At 44.1% G+C, this 17,373-nt stretch overlaps 1 protein-coding gene across 4 annotated transcripts in view; it reads right to left on the bottom strand.

Annotated features, from left to right (window-relative positions):
* LOC122555434 (1,4-alpha-glucan-branching enzyme) overlaps positions 1 to 17,373 on the bottom strand; it is a 628,967-nt gene that overhangs the window by 14,094 nt on the left and 597,500 nt on the right. Inside the window, exons 16-18 of one of the 4 annotated variants that reach the window (XM_087992437.1) lie at positions 13,232 to 13,282; positions 8,804 to 8,848; positions 1,499 to 2,601 (exon numbers count right to left, since the gene is read on the bottom strand). The exons of 1 other annotated variant lie outside the window; for it this stretch is intronic. In XM_087992437.1, the coding sequence (XP_087848563.1) occupies positions 2,545 to 2,601; positions 8,804 to 8,848; positions 13,232 to 13,282 (153 nt within the window). In that variant the 3' untranslated portion in view covers positions 1,499 to 2,544. Of the gene's footprint in view, positions 1 to 1,498; positions 2,602 to 8,803; positions 8,849 to 13,231; positions 13,283 to 17,373 lie in introns of those variants that run through there. 2 more of the 4 variants (XM_087992438.1, XM_043701429.2) reach the window with 2 other exon arrangements.

Below are 17,373 nucleotides of genomic sequence, written 5' to 3'. Positions count from 1 at the left end.
GGACACCTACGGCAATTACTAAATTGCAAATCACAATCTCTTTAATCATTAGAATTGTTGTTAAATTCATGAACAGGCAAGTAGGTTTAATCTATTAAATCAGTTTTTTGGTGGGTTATTATTTTAATGCAATTGGCAACATGTTTATGTTAATTGACTGAATGCATCACCATGTCCTCAGGCCACCCCATGGCTTTTCACAGCCACTGTTACTATTTAGACCTAAACCTGCTGCACAATCTCAAACAGCTGGTCAGTCTGTTACTGGGGCCGTTAGTTGAAACTTGTATTTTGCCTGAGAATGCTGTTGAACAGGACTGCATTTCTAACGGTACAGCTCTCTCTCAAGACAGGCTCTGGAACAGTACAGTGCTCCCTTGTAATGACCCTCCCGGTATTGCAACATTTTGGGAGTGCTGGTGTAATGTCCAGTTTTCAGATCCCCAGGATATTGCGCGAGAGACACGGGCTTGAATTAAACTATGGCAGATAATGAAATTAGAATTCAATAACTGTCTGCAATAAACAAAAGCTGGTCTAAGAGTTAACATATAACCACAGTCACGTGTTGTAAAAGCCCATCTGGTTCAATGATGACCTTGAGGAAGGGATATCTGCTGTCTTCTGACCACTGGTCAATTTAGATTAGATTAGATTCCCTACAGTGTGGAAACAGGCCCTTCAGCCCAACCAGCCCACACTGACCCTCCGAAGAGTAACCCTCTGACTAATGCACCTAACACTAAGGGCAATTTAGCATGGCCAATTCACCTAACCTGCACATCTTTGGACTGTGGGAGGAAACACACAAAGACACGGGGAGAATGTGCAAACTCCACACAGACAGTCGCCTGAGGCTGGAATCAAACCTAGGACCCTGGTGCTATGAGGCAGCAGTGCTAACCACTCAGCCACTGTGTCAGGGAAGCCCACATTTTATGAATGAATATTAAAACTCCATTAGTTCGCCCTCCTCCAACAATGCAGCACTCCCTCAGTACTGACCCTCTGACTGTGCGGCACTCCCTCAGTACTGACCCTCTGACAGTGCGGCACTCCCTCAGTACTGACCCTCTGACTGTGCGGCACTCCCTCAGTACTGACCCTCTGATAGTGTGGCACTCCCTCAGCACTGAACCTCTGACAGTGCGGCACTCCCTCAGTACTGACCCTCTGACAGTGTGGCACTCCCTCAGTACTGAACCTCTGACAGTGTGGCACTCCTTTGGTATCAGCACGGAGTGCGAGCCAGCCTTGTGCGAGGCCTTAAGTCAGTGAGTGCAGTTTGCAATCCACCATGAATTTTACGTAAAGACCTTAACAGGAGAAATGCTTGGGGAAAAATAAAGTCCAAGAAATGAATTGCTTTCATTTACTGCAAGATATGTGTTTAATATTGGAGCAACATGGGTACAGTTATCAGTCTCTGCCTCTGTGCTTGCGAGAATTTAATGAAGAATTGAGAAGTTGGTTCAAACACAGATATCCAAGCGACCTCTCATTGCAATATCTCATATTTTATTTATTCCATGTTCTACTTTTCAAACTTGTACAATGATAAAGTTTATTCAGTTACTTTTAATTTGAATTTTGTCCTCTACTGCTGTACAATGTAACACTCCATTATTCAAACAGTTTCTATGAATTAAAAAGGCAAAATACTTTATGAAGAGAGAATTTCTCCCTCATCAGCCTGGTCCATTGGTATAATTCTACCGCCTAAAGTTGACTCAGTGTGTATATGTATGTTGGGGCAGGTGTGGGGATTGAGGGGTACATAAAGCTAGTAAAGAAGGTTCACTACACAGTGACATGTTTCCAACACCTTCACACCAATCAGAAGGAAAAAGGGGGCAAATCCCGTGGGACTGGGGTGAAGGACTCGAACTGGGGGTGAGTAAATCTGAAACAATCAGCTCTGATCTTCAGTACCTTTATTCCAGAATGAGGCTTGTTGAAAAACCTTTCAGAAGCTTGCAGGGAGCAGATGGCCAAGAATTGCTCTACATAATTCTCGTTTGACTCAATGAGTGATATGAATTTTCCAATAATGCAAGAAGTGCAAAAGTAATCCTCAAGATCCTTCTAACACCCTGTCAGTGGGGTGCACTCTTTCCTTAAGTCAGTACAGAAGTTTATGATTCCTATGCTGGTGTCAGTGAGTTTCTCTCCTCCTTTCCAGCTAGTTCAAAGAGAACTGCTGGGCTGTTTTAATATTTACCTTGAGAGCCAAGCAGCAATCCCATCAACCTCTGTAAACTAATATCGGGTAGAGTTGACACACAGGCAAAGTAAGTGAGAGAGAAAGACAGCTATACATCCAGCTCAACTGCCGAGATGGGATGACACTTGTACTCACAATTTACAATAAACAAACAAATGGAAATTACAGACGTTCACCAGTTGTTGATGACTAGGGCTTTGACATTGCTGGTGGTTTTAGGGTGGGGTGGTGTGGGGGTGGGGGGTAAGTTGTGAAACAGCTTTTCTGATTCGTCCTTTTTGGCACCAACATTCTGGACAGCCTGCTGAGTTCTCCTGCCTTCATTTGTGAATGTCCATGTTAGCGAGAATGATGGCAGTCCTGCTGGGAATATACACCTAAAATAACACAAACTACAGTTAGCAGCTTGCAGAGGACAGCGTGAGACACGGGGTATAACTCAGACCAATACCAAGGCTTAGAAGGAAAAATAATGGGGCAGCTTGCGTACCTCTGTTTATATTCAATATTTTGTATTCCTATTCATAAAATGCTGGAGGATGATTTAATTGAGAGAGTTAAAATATGATAAACATTTCACAGCATGGATTGAGAGAAATGTTTCCTCTGGCGGAGAATTCAGAACAAGGAGCAGCAGGAAACATCTTGCCACACAATGGGTTGGGAAGACCCCTGAAGTTGTAGATGCTGGAGGCCAATTGGAGGCTTCACAATGCTTATATTAAAGACATCAAGGATTCTGGAGCTAAAGCAGGTTAGCAAAGGAAATGTACCAATTGGCCCTTATCTTTTTGATTAGTACAGCATGATCAAAAGGTTGAATGGCTTCCTTATTATTGACCAAAAATTCAAATCCAGAATCTGAAACTTGCTGGCCAGAGACAGCTCGCTATTTATTCAATGATAACATCAAACCTGAAGCACAACTCATCAAAAGCAACAGCTCTTACAACAGCAATACTTCAGGGATGAAAATAAACATGACCCTCAAGAGTACTTAAGGTCATTGGTCAACCCACAGGCCAGTTCTAGAGGTCTCTGCACCAACATAAAATGCGACATAAAATACTTGGCAGGTCATCAATATTTCAGAAACTCCAGTGTCCATGTCAGGAGGTCATGCATTGTGCACAATAGACTTAAAAAATATAAATAAAACATGGCTCTCTTTGTTGAAGTAATTTGGTGCTGCTCAGTTAGGATTGAGACGAATGGTGACCATTTTCAAATGCACTTTTGTAGGTGCCAGTTCGACCCAGGCCCAATGATAATCCTAGTGTCACTTTGCCAGATCCAATCAGAATTGGAGTTTTGCAGAAAGGGAGTGAGTTCAGTAAAGAAGCTCAGGGTAGTTTTCTTTCACCAGTGTTTCCCAGAACTAACAGGTGACTATACTTCCATAGTTTCAACACTGAAGCAGACTTAGTTACCAGCCTGATCATAGAACCCGTACAGTGTGGAAGCAGGCCTTGCGGCCTATAGGGTCTACACAGATCCTCTGAACAGCATCCCATCCAGACTCACAGTCCCAACGCTATTCCTGTAACCCTGTATTTCCCATGGCTAATCCCCCTAGGCTGCACGCCCCTGGACTGTGGGAGGAAACCAGAGCACCCAGAGGAAACCCACACAGACAAGGGGGAGGGGGGGGGGGGGGGGGGGGGGGGAGAAATGTGCAAACCCCACACAGACAGTTACCAGAGGGTTGAATCAAATCCGGGGCCCTAGTGCTACGAGGCTGCAGTGCAAACACTGAGCCACCCTGCAGCTGACATGGGGATATTTAACTAATAGCGATCATAATATAATCAAGCTCATGTTTGAAAGTGGGAGTTTCAAAACTGAAATCTTGTCTGAGATCCTAGATTTAGGAAAGGCTAACTTAAAATGGACATAACAGGGATTGCCCCCAGGAAACTGGGCGATTCGACAGGTAAGAGACAGCCAGAGGGATTTAAAAAGAAGTTCAAGATGAAACAACAGCAGCTTATTTCTCTAATGAGCAAGAATTCTACTTGTCAAAGCAACAAAGGCATGGAATACTAGTGAGCTGGACACTGACTCTCCTGCCAACGGACACAGTGCCTCCCAGCAACTGCCATAACAGCTCCGAATTTGAACACACTTGTTAAATCTGCCCGTAAACATCTCCCTTCTGAGGAGAGCAATTTCAGCTTCTAGAAGTATCACCAGATGACTGAACTCCCTCATCCCTGATGCCATGCTAGTAAATCTCCTTGGCACCTTTTCAAAGACTTCTGCGTCTTTTCAAAAGTGTTGTGATCAGAATAGGACGCAATACTCTTGTTGAGGTCAAACACAGTCTGAAAGTTGACCATTGTGCTTTGATGAAACAAAAAACCCTTTTGAATCCCTATTGAACAGCCTTATTAGCTTGTCCTGCTTTCAAAGATTAGTACATTAGACCCTCTGATCTCTCTGCTCCTGTTCCATGCCCCACTCTCTTTTACAACCATACATAAAAACAGGAAACACAAAGAGGACTAGGCCATGGGAACCTCAATGCCTCTGCAGAATCCAATAACATGCTGCTTTCAGCTGTCTATAATCAATGCCTAGGTATAACAAAGCTGATTACTCTTTCAGATTCTCTTTGAAAGATAAGATTCCATCAGATCACCCCCTCACACCTTCAGCTGTGTTTCAGCTGGTGGCACACTCATTCATGAGACAGAAACTTGTGGGTAAACTCCAATTCGAGGGAGAGAGCACATAAACCCAGCTGACAATATAGTACTGAAGGTATGCTGCACTGTTGGAGATGTCGCTTTTTGGTTTAGAAACTGAACTGAGACACCATAACTCCCGCATCTGCTGCCTTGCTGGTTGGTCAATACACCGATAAAGGTGCACCAGTCTGCTAATGACCCAAGAGATCCCTACCAGTAACAGCCACTCAATGTGGCTGTGTTTCAATCTCTTCAGGACACGTATTGGTCTCTGAGAGTGCCAAATGAATTCTGTCAAAAGTGATTGGGGGATGAGGGTGGGGGGCACTGCAGATGAAACATCTCCAAGAACCCCCTCTCCCACTGAGCCCATGAGGACCTTCAACACCCAGACCAGAGAACAGTGGGACTTTGGCAAGGGAAAGTGTAAATGATGATGTGACAGGATGAGGAGCAGGGGAGTTAGCCCTGGCATCCTGGCCAATATTTATCCTTCAATCAATATCAAAAAGCCAGCTTCCAGTCATTATCCCTTTGCTGTTAGTGGGAGTTTGCTATGCCCAAATCATTATTTCCCACACTGGAATAATGACTTCAAGAACAAAAATACTTCATTACCTGTAAAACATTTTCAGAAGCTCTTTGATCCTAAAAGGCATGACATAAACGCGAGTTACACTTTCCCCTTTCTTAAACTCCCCAGAGTAGAGGCTGAAAGGTAACCCTGCTTCAGGAGCCAAAGCACTGGTTTGGAAAGTAAACTCAACTACAAGAACAGCAAGGTTTTATACAGACTGTATGGCCAAAAGATCTTTCTCAGGTTTCAGGGAAGCAGGGAAAGCTGTTTTCATCCCAAGGCTATTTGGAAACCTGGGAGGAATTCCAGCAGAGAGAGGAATTGGTATTTTATTGGTTTTCAACCACGCAGAGACGCTTTAACATTTTAGTAAACGGCTGAAAATAATTGCTGCAGAAATTTTCCCAAAAGGACAGCTTCAGGCAAGCAAAGAAAAGAACTTAGTAAAGCAATAATTGCTTATAAAAAGCATTTTAATTGGGCTCCCATGATAGCAGAGGACAGTAACTCAGCATGGAGAGCACAGTGTTCTCAATGATAGACCGTGGCACTAATGGCTATGAGCCTTTATGGTTAGGCGTTGGTCTAGATGTAAGCTGAAGCCAATTCTAATGTTCATCATCAGTGTCCCCAACCCCTATGTGCAAACAATTGCAGAAAAAACTGGATATTACATTTACACCTCATATATTAGTCTTGGAGGCTGTGCACCACGGATTCAGCAGATTGGAAGAGAGGCTGGAAGGGTTTAATTATGAGGATAGGTCATACAGGCTCCTTTCAGGAGCGATTAAGGGATGATTTAATTGAGGCAATTATGATCATTTAAGGATGTGATCGTATAGGCATATAGGAACTATTTCCTCTATGTTTTGTTTGAGAGAAAAAGGGAGATGGGGGGGGATTCTAGAAGAAGGCAGCGAGCAGTGCTAAGGAGATATATTAGAAACTCTTCACACAGAGTTGGAGACACATTCATGCCACTTCAGTACCATGATTGGGGCATCAATTAATAATGTCAAGACTAAGCTTGATTCTTCTTAGGTAAGAATATGAAACAACACTGACCAAGGTGGGTTTCTTTATTCATTCAAAGGATGAGGACGTCACTGAGCAGGCAGCATTTAACACTCAATCATAATGTCCCAGAGGGCAGTTAAGAGTTAACCACATTACTGTGGGTCTGAGTCACATGTAGGCTAGACCAGGTAAGGATGGCAGTTTCCTTCCCTAAAGGACATTAGTGAACCAGGTGGGTTTTTCCGATAATCGACAATGGATTCAAGGTCATCATTACACTTTTAATTCCAGATATTTTTGTTGAATTCAAATTCTACCATCTGGTGTGATGGGATTCGAACTCGGATCCCAGACATTACCTGGGTCCCTGGGGTGACAGTCCAGAGATAATACTACTAAGGCCATTCCCCCCCCAATACAGAAACATACTTGAGGCTGAGATGGCTATATGCCAGTGGTCATTCCTGATTACATGGAGGGCTGTACGGGTAAGCTTGACCAAATCTGCTAACCTGAACTACCAGCAAATAAGATTCTACTCAGAGACTGAGTCAGAGAATCAGGAAACTGTGGGTAAATCTGTCCCAGTGAATTCACGTGAAGCTGACATTGCTGACGGTTTTTGCTCTTCAGCTGCTATCCTTCTCTCCTTCAAATCTGCTATCGATCTTACAGCAGCTGCCCCATTTCCATCCTCCCTCTCTTTTCCAAAGACCTTGAATGTGTTGTTGCTTCCCAAAGGAGTGTCATCTTTCCTGAAACTTCACTCTTTTCTTCTGACATGAACCACCGGCTCTAATTAAAGTCACAAAAACCCCCCTAAGTGACAAAGGCAAACCTTCAGAAACTGTTTGCAGCCTTTGACCTCCACCCCCACCACCATCCCCCAGCACTACCCCAGCTAGGTGAGGCCCAACAGCCCTGTCATGTTGTTTCCTTTTTTTTTATCCAATACCTCTTTAAAAGTTATTACCCAATCTCCTTTTAACACTTCTATTAAATCAACTCTTAACCATCGCTGCTTTAAGGACAGCTTTGTTGCAGAAGTGAAGTCTTCATCACTGACACCATTCTAAAAGTCTCCTCTGCTGGATGTAGGTTTGCTCGCTGAGCTGGAAGGTTCGTTTTCAGACATTTTGTCACCATACTTCGTAACATCATCAGTGAGCCAGTGTTACCTAGTATGGTGATGAAACATCTGAAAATGATCCTTCCAGCTCATTGAGCAAACCTACATCCAGAACCTCAACCTGAGCTACAAATCTTCTCAAATCTCGTTAGTCTCCTCTGCACCCTCTCTAAGACGTTCCCATCGTTCCTAAAACACAACAGGCACAAAACTGAACACAACATTTCAGATAGGGCCGACGCAATAGTTCATAAAAGTTTTAGCATAACCTCCTTGTTCTTCTACTCTGTGCCCTGGTTTATAAAATCCCACATTCCATCTTAAAAAGACAGATTCATCAACTGGTCCTACCACCTTCACAGATTTTTCTGTATGATACCCCTGTGTCTTTGTCTTTGGTCACCGCCTCCCTCCCTTCCCCTCCTCCTCCCCCCCCTCCCCCGATAAGGTTTTTACCTCAGTGTCTTTACGAAGCTGAATGGAGACTTTCATGAGAGAAGGTGATTAAAAGTAAACATGACACCAGGCACAGAAAGCTTCTCTCTCATTGGAATGGACTATAAATTCCTGATTAAAGGTAAATGATTCAGCTTCAAGCACAAACAGCAAGTGTTCAGAATGACAGAACCCCTTTCCTCCCTCCTACAGGGCTATATGTTATTTTCACTATTACTGGGTCTTTGCAACTCATTGACACTTTGAGGAAGAAGATGCAATGAAGGTAAAACTTACTTGAATTTGAATTGTGGAAACATTGTTAAGATGTGAACAACATTGAATAGTACTTCTTACAGAAACTGGCTCACAGACAAATGAATGCTCCCTGTTGCATTCTTACACTTAACACAACCTTCTTGTGAAAACTGAAAACCACTAAAGGATGGATTTTTGCTGGGTAGAGGATCTCAAAAGATTTGATGTGTAAATGTAGCTGGAATGCATTTGATCTAATCTGATCAGAATAAATTATGTTGTTGGAACAGGTTTGAGGAGTTGAATAGTTTCCTCCTATTCCTATGTTCAGCACCACTGAGTCAGCACTAGGGCTCTGTCTCAGTCTGAGGTTCACCAGGTACTGAGCCCTTGTCTGCGTGCTCTGTTCAATTCTACCTTCTCCTGAGGTAGTAACCCAACACTCCCCACTACCCACCATTCATCCTTACCTTTAAAGAATTTTCACAACAGTGCAAAGTTCCGTAACCCACGAGCTGGGAAAGGAAGAAAAAGAAAGAAACAGTGCAATGGAGGGATTAGGGTGAAGAAAGCACACACAGTAGGAAACATCAGTGACAAAAATAATTATTGATGTAAATAAAGTTAGCAGCAAGGAAGATCAGGAATAAGTCTACATAATACGTGGTACTGAACACAAGGAAAATTAGTATTGACAAGTATAGGGAAAAAACATGGAGCGATGAATTCTAAATTATTCAAAAGTAAATAAACTGGGAGAATCTGAAAATTAGTTTTTTACAAAACTGCATTAAAATCAAGAAGTACACCATTCCTTGAGTTTTTAGAAAGTCTCCAGTTAAATCAACAATTCTGGAAACCACTAGGTGGCACAGTAACATCATGTGTGAAATGACTGGAGCACTGTGTATCCACAGACTAATTGTGTCCATGCCAAACTCCTTCACCAGCTGTGTTTGGGGATAGTATTGGAGGATTTATTATCACATAACCTCACATCTCCAACTATTCACTTCATGTTCGCTTCATTGATTCCTCCTCTTCCCTTTATAGAGTCAAGTGAAAATAAATCAAACTCTTCATTTATCTTGACTGTCAGTCAAACAGTCCTTCCCCATCACCCTATGCCAATCTCAAGCGGTCATAACAAATGAAAACAAATACAATTTTGTTTGGTTCCCTGATGGCTTTCTCACAGTCGTCTTGTGCAGATTACTCAGGTTCTTGGAAACTTCCTGGAGGACTTTGTATCCTGCCCATCCCCCTTCTAAAACAGAAGCAAAACAAACTTCAGAATATTTCACCAGTAATTCTTCCAAACTCGGCAGATGTGTAAACCTACCTTCTCAGACCACAGACTGACTGGCCTGTTGAACATCTCAATTACTTATTTCAAATTTCCAGCATTTGCTATGCCATCATCCAATAACCAGGACAGTTCAACCAAACACAGTCAAGTTCACAGGAGTGTTCAGAAATTTAAAAATATTTACTGTGTCCAGCACACTGGACACAGTAAATAGTATATATAAAATTGTGTACTACTGAAAAAGACACATTTTGTCAAAGCTTTTCACCACACATATATCAGGACAACATGCAAGAAATACCAAACCAAAGGGAAAACGTTATTTAATTTGTACAGGAAGACAATGCTCATCATTGACAAATGGATATTGATTGATAAAGGCATTCCCAATGTGAACATGATGACTAACAGTTAACAGCCAAGCTTTGTATTTTATACTAGACAGGTTTATTCTGATTGGTCAAGGTATTGCCTGATAAATGAACCAGTCACTGTTCTTTCTGCCTGTAAATGATATGGCTCCGTGCATTAACATACAGCTTCCAGCAGGCATAAATGAATGACACTGAAAGCAGAATTGACACTCCTAAATTGGTCGCCAGCAAAACACACAAGATAATATAGCAAATGTTGTTCATTTACAGCGTCTCCGCTAATGGTGGATTTGATTTGTGAATTTCGTAACATCAGGCTGGTTAAGGACAGTCTGCACCTTGCTTGTCATGAACCGTCGAAGGAGATGTTGTTTAACTGCATCCATCAGTCTTCAGGATGTCTAGCCAACATACAGAGTATCACACTGGCACTGAAGCTCATATACCACATTAGTAGTTTGTGTAAACAGGCAGAACACATTTTTGGATTGACGTGAATTTCCTGTTAATAGCAAATAGCAATCACACTGCGACTGCATGGTAGTGCATGTGGCCATACACCCTTGTTTTTTGCAGACAAAGTACATCTGTACACACAGAGTCTATCGTATGCAACAAAATAGGTAACTGCCATTCTCTGGTTCATTTCTTCGGGCAATACCTTGACTAATTAGTGTCAACCCACCGGGTTTAAAATTTAAACAGTTAACAGGTTGGCACAGTGGTTTGCATATGCCAGGACCTGGGTTCAATTCTAGTCTTGAATGATTTTGCGTGTGGAATTTGCATACTTTTCCCATATCTGCATGGGTTTCGTGTGGAAACTCTAATTTCCTCCAACAGTCCAAGGATGTGAAGGTTAGATGGACTGGCCATGCTAAATTGTCCTTTTGTGTGCAGGCTAGGTCGATTAGCCAGGGTAAATGCTGGATATGGGATCGGGCAGGGACCGAGTTTAGGGGATGGAATGCTCTTCGACAGGTTGGTACAGTCTCGATGGGTAAATGGCCTCCTTCTGCACTGTAGGGATTCTATGAACTGACATTCCTCAGTAACTGGTGCATTTTCCATTCCATCAGCGTCCACTTGCCAACCAAAGTACCCCTGTGTTGTAGCACCAATGTATTAGTCTCTTGTTACTTTAGTATTTATCATGAATTATCCTGATGAATGTAAGACGAAAATTTTAGACAAAATGTATCTTTTTCAGCAGTACTCAATTTCTGTATGAACTAACAACTTGTTTTAATAAAATTGTACATGCCTTTTTTCTCTTTGTACACTGTGAATTTCTCAGTTATAAAACAATTTGAGATAGGGGTGAGAGAGCAAGTGTGTTGGACTGACAGTCCAAAAATATCCAATCAACTAAGGAAAATTACATTACATTCCCAATTTATAGAGAAGAGGACACCATGATTGGATGCACCAAGTGACCAATGAGGATCATGCTGGAAAATTAGGGGTAGCTGGTAAAATAAATAAATCTCAAGGAATACGTCCAACCTGAGTCAACAACCAGGGAGATGAAGTAGATGCTAGATAGAGCATTCCCAGGTCAGAATCTAGTTGATGTTGTACAATACACCACCTCCCTGTGAGAGGCGGCAATATTCAAGGCTATGGTTTCACCGGGAACATAAGTAGGCACTTGTTCTGAATTATTCTCCCCTCTACTTGGCACTATGACGCTGAACTTTCTCTTCCTTAACTTCTGTCCCCAGATATTCCACATTCTTATTCCACTCCAACACAAATACTTCAAATACTCCTCGATACTGCTGCAGCGTAACCCCTTCAAGATTTTCAATGAGACACCCTCACTAATTTAAGTGAGTGATGACGGGGAGAAGGTGAGTAATTGGGATTGCAGGATGGGAATGAAGGTGGGTAGGTGGGATTGCAGGATGGGAATGAAGGTGGGTAGTTGGGATTGCAGGATATGGGAATGAAGTTGGGTAGGTGGGATTGCAGGATGGGGAAGAAGGTGGGTAGAAGGGATTGCAGGATGGGGTTGAAGGTGGGTAGGTGGGATTGTAGGATGGGGAAGGTGGTGGGTAGGTGAGATTGCAGGACGGGGTTGAAGGTGGGTAGGTGGGATTGCAGGATGGGAATGAAGGTGGGTAGGTGGGATTGTAGGATGGGGAAGGTGGTGGGTAGGTGAGATTGCAGGACGGGGTTGAAGGTGGGTAGGTGGGATTGCAGGATGGGAATGAAGGTGGGTAGGTGGGATTGTAGGATGGGGAAGGTGGTGGGTAGGTGAGATTGCAGGACGGGGTTGAAGGTGGGTAGGTGGGATTGCAGGATGGGAATGAAGGTGGGTAGGTGGGATTGTAGGATGGGGAAGGTGGTGGGTAGGTGAGATTGCAGGACGGGGTTGAAGGTGGGTAGGTGGGATTGCAGGATGGGAATGAAGGTGGGTAGGTGGGATTGCAGGATGGGAATGAAGGTGGGTAGGTGGGATTGTAGGATGGGGAAGAAGGTGGTTAGGTGGGATTGCAGGATGGGGTTGAAGGTGGGTAGGTGGGATTGTAGGATCGGGAAGAAGGTGGGTAGGTGGGATTGCAGGATGGGAATGAAGGTGGGTAGGTGGGATTGTAGGATGGGGAAGAAGGTGGGATTGCAGGATGGGGAAGAAGGTGGTTAGGTGGGATTGCAGGATGGGGTTGAAGGTGGGTAGGTGGGATTATAGGATGGGGATGAAGGTGGATAGGTGGGATTGTAGGATGGGGAAGAAAGTGGGTAGGTGGGATTGTAGGATCGGGAAGAAGGTGGGTAGGTGGGATTGCAGGATGGGAATGAAGGTGGGTAGGTGGGATTGTAGGATGGGGAAGAAGGTGGGTAGGTGGGATTGTAGGATGGGGAACGTGGTGGGTAGGTGAGATTGCAGGATGGGGTTGAAGGTGGGTAGGTGGGATTGTAGGATGGGGAAGAAAGTGGGTAGGTGGAATTGTAGGATGGGGATAAAGGTGGGATTGCAGGATGGGGAAGACGACTGGGTGGATTGAGGGATATGGAGTGGGTAAGTGAGGTGAGGGCTATGTGGAGAGAGTAGATAATTGGAACAAATTGAGAGAAAGACTAATTTATGTCTGCTGCTAAACATTCCAGCCTTCAAACATTTTTCCATTCCTTCAGTTTCTTGGCCACTTCTGTCCAGTCCACATCCACCAAGATGCCACACCCAAAGTTCTCTCAGGGCAACTGATGCTTACCTCAGCAGCATGGCCTCTCCTCAAGGAAAAGTCACTATCATCACTTCGGAACTGAGGAAGGAAAAGAGAAAGGGAAAAAAAATAAAAGGAATGGGAAAGAGGCATAACTGGCAGGATAAGAATAAAGAATGATGCGGAAACAGTTAATGAATGAAAATAAAGTTAGAACATGCAGTAAAGATTATAACACCAGTGTTGTCACCAGGGCTTATTCAATTTTTTGTCCACTTCACTTTTAACAACTCTTGGGAATTGAGAAAAAGGATGGTAGCAACAGAACGTGTTTTATCAGATTGGCCAGCACCAGATTATCCTCCACCAGTACTGTACCCCAGTGTTACACAGTGACAGACCTGTCCCCACCAGTACTGTACCCCAGTGTTATACAGTGACAGACCTGTCCCCACCAGTACTGTACCCCAGTGTTACAGTGACAGACCTGTCCCCACCAGTACTGTACCCCAGTGTTACAGTGACAGACCTGTCCCCACCAGTGCTGTACCCCAGTGTTACACAGTGACAGACCTGTCCCCACCAGTACTGTACCCCAGTGTTATACAGTGACAGACCTGTCCCCACCAGTACTGTACCCCAGTGTTACAGTGGCAGACCTGTCCCCACCAGTACTGTACCCCAGTGTTACACAGCGACAGACCTGTCCTCACCAGTACTGTACCCCAGTGTTACATAGCGACAGACCTGTCCTCACCAGGACTGTACCCCAGTGTTACACAGCGACAGACCTGTCCCCACCAGTACTGTACCCCAGTGTTACACAGTGAGAGATCTGTCCCCACCAGTACTGTACCCCAGTGTTACACAGGGACAGCCCTGTCCCCACCAGTACTGTACCCCAGTGTTAAACAGGGACAGACCTATCCCCACCAGTACTGTACCCCAGTGTTACACAATCACAGACCTGTCCCCACCAGTACTGTACCCCAGTGTTACACAGTGACAGACCTGTCCCCACCAGTACTGTACCCCAGTGTTATGCAGTGACAGACCTGTCCCCACCAGTACTGTACCCCAGTGTTACACAGTGACAGACCTGTCGCCACCAGTACTGTATCCCAGTGTTACACAGTGACAGACCTGCATAATTGTTATTGATCTCAAAACACACACTGAAGGGAGACACAATCTCCACTTGTGGTATCCTCGTGACAACACTTTATCTAATTCGGAAGAACTGAGGAAATGAGTGGAAATATATTTGGAATGCATAAACTTGGAAAGTTGAATGTGCTATAAAGTAACACTCATGAGAATTATTAACAGCAAGACTTGAAACCAGGCATTAATGAGGAGTTAATTTGTCATGGTCAGGTATGGTGGTTAATGAAGGAAAAACAGGAAACCAACAAAAACTCATGTGATAAATGTAAGTGTCTGAGATTGAGTTTAGGGTTGATGCATGTGTGTAGGTGCGTGCGTGCGGGGGAGAGGAATGTGGGGAATAGGGTCAGACACAGAGGCGTTGTGAGAAGGGAGGGCACGTGTGCATAAGGAGGGAGGGGGGTTATGAGAGGGATCTCTATGCATGTGAGAAAATGATTCTCATGTCCCTGGGAGATGTGGGGCCATGAGAATCAGTGATGCATGTGAAGGGACTGTGTGCCTGTTAGGGCTGTGCATTCACATGGAAGGCGTGTGTGTAAGGCATGCGTGTAAGGCTGTGTATTCATGAGGGATATTTATGAGTAATTTTGTGTGAAAGCTGGGCATGTGTGCGTTCAGCTGAGAGGGGACAGTGAGTGCATCAGTGTGTGTATATAAAAGAGAGAGGAATAGGGATATATGCTCAGGCAGTTCCTTGTACACCAAAAGGCTGGTGTGTGTGTGTATGTGTTTTATAGAGGGGTGGGTATGTATGCATGTTTTAGAGGGGTGGGTGTGTGTTTTAGAGAGGTGTATGTGTGTTTTAGAGGGGTATGTGCGTTTGTGTGTGTGTGCGTGTTTTAGAGGGGTGTGTGTGTCTTGTGTGTGCGAGTGTACACAAGTGGGGTGAATGTTTGAGTGAGTGAGAGAGAGAGAAAGAAAGACATACACAGGGTAGGGTGCGAGATGGGTGTGTGTGGTTTGCATAAGGAGGTAAGTGAGTCAGGGGGATATGAGAGACAGAGGGCGGGGTGGGTGAGACAGAGGCTATGATGGACAGAGGGGTCGAGTGAGACTGCAGGGTCAGGTGAGACTGGTGGGGGTGGGTGAGAATGGGTGTTTGGGTGAGATAGAGGGGTGGGTGACAGATGAGACAGGGGATTGGGTATCCGCAAACAGAGCTTTGTATTTTGGAAGCATGAGTTCATACATCAATGCATCTTGGAAAGCCTCAAGTGTAAATGTACAGGTTTTTGGAATAGAAGAATTTCCTATCAATTTTAGGGAAATACATCTAAACTAATTCCCGCAGGTTTCTTAAGATATCCAAGTGACTTTTCTATAGAAACAAGTGTGATATGTTTGCGTCAGTCGATGGCGTGAAAGTGCGTGTGGTGTACATGTGTGTGCACGTACTGTGAATACTCAATATTTCTAATCTCAGATAAAATGTCTATTCTTAATTCAACCATGATCCTGAATAGACATCACACTCCATGTAGGCGTCATCCTTCCTCACTCAGAACAACAATATACTTCAGAAGATCAATCCAGGCATAATTATTGCCCTTCTGTTCTGAGAATATCAATTATAGAATTTGCAGAAATTAGAACATGAGTTGAGCATTGTGAACAATAATAAAGATCATTTTCTAAAGCAGCTTCCATAGACCCCGTTAGTTTCTAAGCTGGCCACTGTCCTGGGGTAAACCCGGTTGCTGGAACTAGCCAGATTAATAGGAACTAAACTTCTTCCAAAATGGTGATAACACCAGCAGTAGTACATTAGATACAAGCCCAGTGATACATATCCTCCATTTTACTTTCACTCGAACCTAAATGTTCATTCTGTTTCTTTCTCCATTAACGCTGCTGGACCTGCCAAGTTTCTCCAGCAATTTACTTTTGCTGGAGTTTAGTGTGAAGTTTGTTTTAGGTGCCTGGGAGAGACATCCAATGAAGACTAAAGAACAAAGATACTACAGCACAGGAACATGCCCTTCGGCCCATCAAACCTGCACTGACAGGATGCCTTCCAAAACAAAAAAAACTGCTGCCTCTATGCTGTCCATATCCCTCTACTCCTTGCCTACTCATGAAGTAGGGCTTATGCCCGAAACATCGATTCTCCTGTTCCTTGGATGCTGCCTGACCTGCTGCGCTTTTCCAGCAACACATTTTTCAGCTCTGATCTCCAGCATCTGCAGTCCTCACTTTCTCCTATTCATATGTCTGTCAAGATACCTCTTAAACATTGCCATTATATCTGTTTCTGCCACCTACCTTGGCGGCACTGTCCAGGCACTTACCCTGGTGTATTGAAAAAAAAACTGCATCTCACATCTCCTTTCAACTTTCCTCCTTCTACCTTAAACCTATGTGCCCCCAGTAATAGACATTTCTATCCTGGGAAGAAGACTCTGACTGCGCTTTCCTTTATTGGTCAGAGCATTGAGTACTGATCTTGGGAGGTCATGTTGCGGACATGTTCGGTCCTATTGATGTGGCCACTTCCAGTAACAGGTTTACTCCAGGACGGTGGGCAATTGAGAAACTAATGGTGTACAGGATATTGGTTAGGCCACTTTTGGAATACTGCGAGCAATTCTGGTCTCCTTTCTTTCGGAAGGATGTTGTGAAACTTGAAAGGGTTCAGGAAAGATTTACAAGGATGTTGCCAGGGTTGGAGGATTTGACCTACAGGGAGAGGCTGAACAGGCTGTGGCTGTTTTCCCTGGAGTGTCAGAGGCTGAGGTTTATAGAGGTTTATTAAATCATGAGGGGCATGAATAGGATAAATAGACAAAGTCTTTTCCCTGGGGTGGGGGAGTCCAGAACTAGAGGGCATAGGTTTAGGGTGAGGGGGGTAAGGTATAAGAGAGATTAAGGGGCAACTTTTTCACAGAGAGGGTAGTGCATGTGTGGAATAAGCTGCCAGAGGAAGTGGTGGAGGCTGGTACAATTGCAACGTTTAAAAGGCATCTGGATTGGTATATGAATAGGAAGGGTTTGGAGGGATATGGGGTGGGTGCTGGTAGGTG

The sequence above is a fragment of the Chiloscyllium plagiosum genome, unplaced genomic scaffold, assembly GCF_037043375.1.
Source record: "Chiloscyllium plagiosum isolate Xiang-an unplaced genomic scaffold, Cpla_swu_hap1 HiC_scaffold_12, whole genome shotgun sequence".
Taxonomy (NCBI): Eukaryota; Metazoa; Chordata; class Chondrichthyes; order Orectolobiformes; family Hemiscylliidae; genus Chiloscyllium; species Chiloscyllium plagiosum.
This window is presented reverse-complemented; position numbering and strand designations above follow the sequence as displayed.